Source organism: Mya arenaria, chromosome 3 (genome assembly GCF_026914265.1).
Source record: "Mya arenaria isolate MELC-2E11 chromosome 3, ASM2691426v1".
Classification (NCBI taxonomy): Eukaryota; Metazoa; Mollusca; class Bivalvia; order Myida; family Myidae; genus Mya; species Mya arenaria.
In genome coordinates this window covers 18,329,259-18,335,744 of record NC_069124.1, presented here as the reverse complement: position 1 = coordinate 18,335,744, position 6,486 = coordinate 18,329,259, and the positions used below count along the sequence as shown (strand labels likewise).

Sequence of the window (6,486 nt, the reverse complement as noted above, 5' to 3'; positions counted from 1 at the left end):
GAGGTCATTAGGTCAAGGGTTACGGTCAACAGTTAAAGAAAACCTCAGCACAATAGTTTGAAAACACCAAGGTCATAAAATCTCAGTGGTAAGTTGCCCTTGACTACTACATGACACTTTCTATTTCTATTTTTTGTGATAGGGGGCAGTAGATCAAATGTAAAGGTCACGGTCAACAGTCTTATGATTCTTTGTCAGCAGGTTCAAGTCTGGTCAAAGGTTCAAAGGTACAGGTCTGTCCTTTCCTTAATCAATGAGAAAGAATCAATAATCAATTACACTTTCCTAAATCATTGTGAAAGAATCAATAATCAATTACACTTGTGTTCATACTTATCTGATTTTTCAACAAAACGGCGTTCCGGAAGCATTTACAGTTAATATTTATTTTAAATGAAAGAATACGGACAGTTTAATTGTTCAAAGGCAACGTACAAAAACAAAGTTATGTCTCATTGTTTGAATACAGGCAATATTTGTATTCGAGCGAAATGGATCACCTGTTATCTGGTATTGAAAGACAATCCTACATTCGAAGAATTCAGTTTGGGAAGTGAAATGTAAATACAACTCTAGATAGCGGTGTTTACAATTCATAAATCTCCGTCCTATCTCAACTATCAATGACATTGCCTCTGTTATTTGTAGTGCATAAAGAATAAATGAAACTGACCTCGTGATGACTTAAGACGCCTGTTTACAACGTTGACTGTGTCATACGTCAGTACATATATATGTTCTTTATCTATTTAACATTCATTGAATGAAAATCGGTTTAAATGACCATAACAATCAAACCAAAATATTTGCAAAGCAGTTACAACCATATCCTCATAAAAGCAAATGGTGTAATATAGGCATTACGTAGATATGACAATTTTGAATATATACATTCTATGAAGGGTGTTTTAATATACCTAACGAACGTCTTGCACATAATGATGACGTCAGTGTTTTCAATTTGCTGTCGTCAACTGCTACTCGTAAATGGTCTTACATAAATTCAAATATGGCTGATATATTTTGCAACTATTCAAAATAAGAACATGGAACTTCCGTTTCGCTGACCGTTTCAAGGTGATGACCTTACATTCATCGATAAAAAAATATGTGGTCTATCCGTGATGTCCGTACGGTGGGTGTCTCTCGTTTGGTTACTGTTAGGTCCTAGCATTGTGTCTTTAAATAAGGGCTTTGTTATTTTCGGTTATTGTACTTGTCCCTGTAGTTCCATTGTTTTACAAAGATGGAAATACGTATTAATTGTAAAGTGTAGTATACATACGAGATAAATATTAAAATAATGAGGATATAGGTACGTGTAAAGTGAACAATATACTAATTATAAGTTTGCTTTTTATTTACGCAATTTGGGAACAATAACGGAAATTCTCGGCAAGTTTAAATGTTTTTACGTCATTTATACAACATTCAAACTTCTTCTCCAAAATTGATGGATGTTTATTCATAGCATGGTTGCCTTTGTATGGAACTGAGATTGGTGTCTTACATATTTTACATAATGTAGCCGATAAAAAGTCATACAACCAGCTTTAAAATACGGTATCTACATACAACTACGGCATTTCATTCAAGATACCGGAACACAGTACTAGAAATGATACATTTTCTAAAATGCAAGGAAAATGAGACTAACAAGCGTAACAAAGATATTTGGTATTGGCATAGTCTGTGTGCTCGTTGATTGGTCCAAGCATTTCTGGAATGCGTTTTCGGTCATATGTCTCAGTCCACATATGACCGCCTGGTGGCATTTAGAAGAACAAGTTTCTGTAGGATTTTTCCCGTTGGTGTTGTACCATTTTACAAAGTTCAGAAACTCTGAGTTGGACGATTCGGTGAGTTTACCCACTACTTCGTGCATTGAATCATCGCCAAGATCAGGAATGCCGTAAATACTCGAAGCGTTGTAACCAAGAGTCCACACGAACTGTTTGTTTGCATTCACTTTGTCGAGATCGGCGTAGTATTGCAATATTTCCAACGTTTTGCCCGTCTGTCGGTCAAATTTAACAAGCCTTGCGCCAGGGTTATGTGCAGGTTCGATTTCCCCGTTTGAGAGTTGGTACCTCCATGGGGTTACCGAAGGGGCAATGAACAATGTTGCCACGGGGTTTTCTTAAAAATGAGTTTAAAATGATCATTTAAAAAAGAAAGTAGAATGCCATTAGTAACCATTAACAAGTACCAATTGATTATTCACACAAAACAATATAGAGTAGCTAGATAACAGCGTACAAAAACACGTACCTCCTTTATAAAATAGGCGAAAACTGTCGTGGTGCTCATGTCCAAAATGCAAGGCTGCAATTGTCGATGAATGACGGAGAACAATATCTACGAACTTCTGGTTGAATTCTTTAGTCATCCATCTCACAGCTCTCGGCGTCGTGTATCCCGGTGGGACATGACCAATCAAAATCACCTGTGACGAAATAATGCAGGAATGGATGCCTTTCTATATTGATTGTGCAATTAGGAGCAGATGACAAGGACAAGAGCCGAAAGGTTAACACTTACATTGAACCAAGGTCAATCAGGCACAAATTGGGCCAATTGTTCAAATCTTTGTTAAAGTTAAACAACGTTGTTATATTGCAATTGTTAACTTTCAAATATTAACTGCTCTGGAAGATTAAGGGATACAATTGTCACCTGTAGTATTTCTAACAATATGAGAGTCATCTATTTCAAAAGTAGCTGGTTAATTTAAGTATATATGAGCATATCATCAAATAATTCACGTTTAAAAGTTAACAATTATCTCGTTAATCATGTTGTTAACTTAACGTAGTTCTGAACAATCGGCTCAATAAGACACACGCTCAATATCACAAGAAATAACAACACATGTAACACAAACATTAGTGTTCGATATTAATGAGTTTTGTGTTTTCACCATTGAACGGTCGTTGAAATGAAAATGCCAGTATATGTCTGTACATATATAATCATTTACTCAAATTAAATGTAGACATGTGTTATCCATATTCCATACGTATTAAACTTATTGATACCGCATGTTTGACGAGTGGGCTAATAAACAATAGCTTGTCGTAACAGGAAACAAATAAACAAGCGAAAAAACTTCCGCAATGCAGAATATCGGACTTACCTTTTCATTTGCGGCTTGAGAAGAATTCAGGGTTTGTTCGAGCCATCTGAACTGGTCAGCAGGGTCCTCCAGATGTGCTGTTGCAGTATCCTTGGTGTAGTACATGTTCGAGTTCAAAGCAATCAGGCGCAAGGAATTGCCCAATTTCACTGTGTAGTATCCGCCTGCAGTAATGGTTTGAGTATTGATATTTGTTTGAATTTCCATTTCATACTAGTATTCATATATGAAATGGAAATTCAAAATACAGTGCTCCAGCTAGGCCTAAATAGCAGGTCGGGGCACCCTGCTGTCTTTTACTACATTCTGATGTGCCCTTTTGTTTAACAAATTCAATTTTCAGAAAAAACTATAAATATAATAAATATACATAATTTTGACACTAATTAAAGATAACACTTAAAACAAACTATTTAAGTATTGAACATTGACCCTTGCAAATGCTCAATTTAGGCTCATTCAAAGCGCATCATAAGTGCTCTTTCTGACTTAGCACCAAGCCCTTTTCAAATCCTGGATGGGGCACTGAAATAAGATACTATTCGAGACATTCTGGTCCTGGTCTAAAAGGACTTAATTGTTTTCATTAACCCAATTTCATTTTGACTAACGTTAAGTTTCGAGTATTTCTACATCATCTTTTCAAAAATTAAAAAGGTAAACATTGACGGTATTTGATTTTACCATTTCAAGATAGCATTGTCATAAATAATACAACCACTGATTTCATATGTTTAGCAAGTATATAATCGAGTAAAAATTACAAACCTTTATGAAAATTGTCCATCTGACTGTCATCATTTATCCACGCTTTCCATATCAAGTATGTCGCATTGTAGATATCGTCATTGTTCGGCGGAAACAGGTTGGTAGGGTAGTGGTCGTGGTTTCCAAATGTTGCATAAACCTTTGTATTCGGAAACTCTTGCTGCATTAATGACGTTATATTCTCTACCAGTTCATAGTTAAGGTCTTTACTCAGATGGGAGCCAGAAACATGAGGCACTGTGTCTCTGTGGGAAAAAAACAACACAGCGTTTAACAATAAGCAGAAGTGGGATAAGAGATATAAAATATTAGCTCAAAATGCATCATTTCGCACTAGAAATTGTTAAAATTAACTTTGGGAAGTACCCCTACCCCCTACCAACACTTGAAAGCAAATTTATTTCGGTTCTGAGGGAGGTTACGCCCCTAAGTTACGTCCCCTCTAACGTCAAATCCTGGATCCGTCGATGATATTTTAGTGTAATAGAAAGATATTCTGTCATTTTCACTCTTATGGCAGTTGTGTATGGGCATCATGTTAAGGAAAATACTGAAAGTTGAATTTTCAATGAGTTTTCCAAAACTTTTCTGATCATTATAGAAACTCGAAAATATGTTAGTTTTGCCATTAACAGACAGACTACGCACCCAGTCCATATAATGAAGTCGACTTGTGAGCGGACTGGCCCCAAACCTTTGATGGATTCTTCCACAAGTGACCAAGGGGAGTCACACCACTGGTTACCGAATGTTCCCGGCTGAGAGATGTTCATACCATTGCAGGACAACTGGTCAGTCCAGTAGGAGAAATCCCAGTGGAAGTCGGTTACGTGCCAGAACCAACCTATCAAGTGGCGAATAAAATAAGACGTATATCAAGCTTTTTTCATAGTCATTAAGCCAACTTAGTGGCAACGGGATATGAAATATAAACATATGCATGCCGGTAAAGTAAAGAATTAGAACTGGAAACAGTACAAAAAAAACAAACGTTGTATATAGTTTGTTGTTGTTGTTGTTGTTGTTGTTTTCAGTAAGAAAGTGATGAAATGGCACATGCCATATTTAACTTCAAAAATACATAATTGAATACAAATACCGACCCTCATCTGAAGAACAAACCCCAAACAGAGCGAATATGGTTAGTAAATAAAGACATTCCATCCTTTATACGGAATCAGCCACTTGCACTCTGTGAATTATAGTTTGTTATTCCAAATTTCTATCTCCCCCACTTCTCCGTCAGGTAGAAATATCAACGCAGATACGTAGGCGAGTTTCATAAATATACAGTGTACAGGTAAAATATTGTAAACTTCCGTGTGGATGCGTGGGTTTTGCCGTGTTCATATATTTAGATTTGTCTGATAACGATAAATATTCGAACACCTCATTATTAACATATAAATAAAAAGAAAAATAGGCTTCTGTTCTTGTTATGGACACCTTTATAACATGTGTCAACAATTCAGATAAAATACACAAGCGTTTATGAAAAGTGTAATTATTTATCCATTTTTGCAGATTAAATTTTCACTTGACAAGGGCCTCGTTCAATCCGTGATTGCGAAATCACTAGTTTTATATCTTCAGTTGTCATATCTCGGTAATTTCGATCCGTATAAAATTATAATATGCAGAAATGGACCTCAACAGCAATTCGCCATTTTATGTTAATGAAAACAATGCTACATGTGGTTAGGGTTAATAGCCGTAAATATGAAAAAGACAGCATATTTTTTTAGTAAGTTGTCCACGTCACAAAGGGGACCTCCAACGAAATTTGGGTTGTTCTAAAGAGGCTGTTTTCTTCCTTACACAATGTCGGCGCTGTGGAACCATCGAAAGGTCACTGGTCACGTTCTTCCTGGTATTTAAGTTTTGAAATGTGCTCGTTGACGGATACCCTACCATCCAATGGCCGGTGATGTGCGAACAGTTCAGTCCTCGTTCGGTCTCCGATTGTAGAGGGGTCAATCGATATTGCAGTCAAAGTATAGGCGCGGACAAACCTCCATAGACTACCAGATCGTGACTGATATTCAACATATTAAAGTTTAGATCTACCGGTGCCATTTTTGATGGCTCAGATTTGACGTTGACGGGGATCGCACCAGTGACATCCTGTTCCCGAAGCAGACGCTCTTCAATTAAGCAAAAAATATTTTTTTCAAGCTTTGTACAATAATACTCTGAAATAATATCAACTTATTCAAAATAAAGGTCGGAATAATTTATTACACACAATATGAGTTCAGTTATATAACGAAACGTATAAGGTTGCGGCAAAAACGCGAAATAAATGTAAAATTTGCAGAACTTTGTCAATCATGTATTTTTCCTGGTACGCCAGTGCCGGCCCAATGATGTTCATGAAATGCTGTCCTTAGTTTTAACATTTTGATGACAAAAAAGCAGGTGTATAAAACTAACATGTATGTGTACAGGGAAACAGTTTTATAGCACGTATGAGGGCAAAATGGGGCAGAAAGAGTGTGAGGTAACCGTTTTATACCAAAGCCGTTTTGTCTATTATCGGCCGTCTATTAAGTTAATCGAATTCGGTTTGCTTATTTGATAAT

General features: G+C 36.5%; 1 protein-coding gene across 1 annotated transcript; it reads right to left on the bottom strand.

Moving 5' to 3' along the window:
- Positions 1-1,338: 1,338 nt before the first annotated feature.
- On the bottom strand, positions 1,339-5,365 carry LOC128228795 (acid sphingomyelinase-like phosphodiesterase 3b). Its single transcript, XM_052940297.1, has 6 exons — positions 5,008-5,365; positions 4,553-4,748; positions 3,905-4,149; positions 3,137-3,300; positions 2,272-2,446; positions 1,339-2,139 (listed from the first exon to the last, which is right to left on the bottom strand). The coding sequence occupies exons 1-6, from the start codon at positions 5,066-5,068 to the stop codon at positions 1,631-1,633; spliced, it is 1,350 nt and encodes a 449-aa protein (XP_052796257.1). The 5' UTR covers positions 5,069-5,365; the 3' UTR covers positions 1,339-1,630.
- Positions 5,366-6,486: the final 1,121 nt, after the last annotated feature.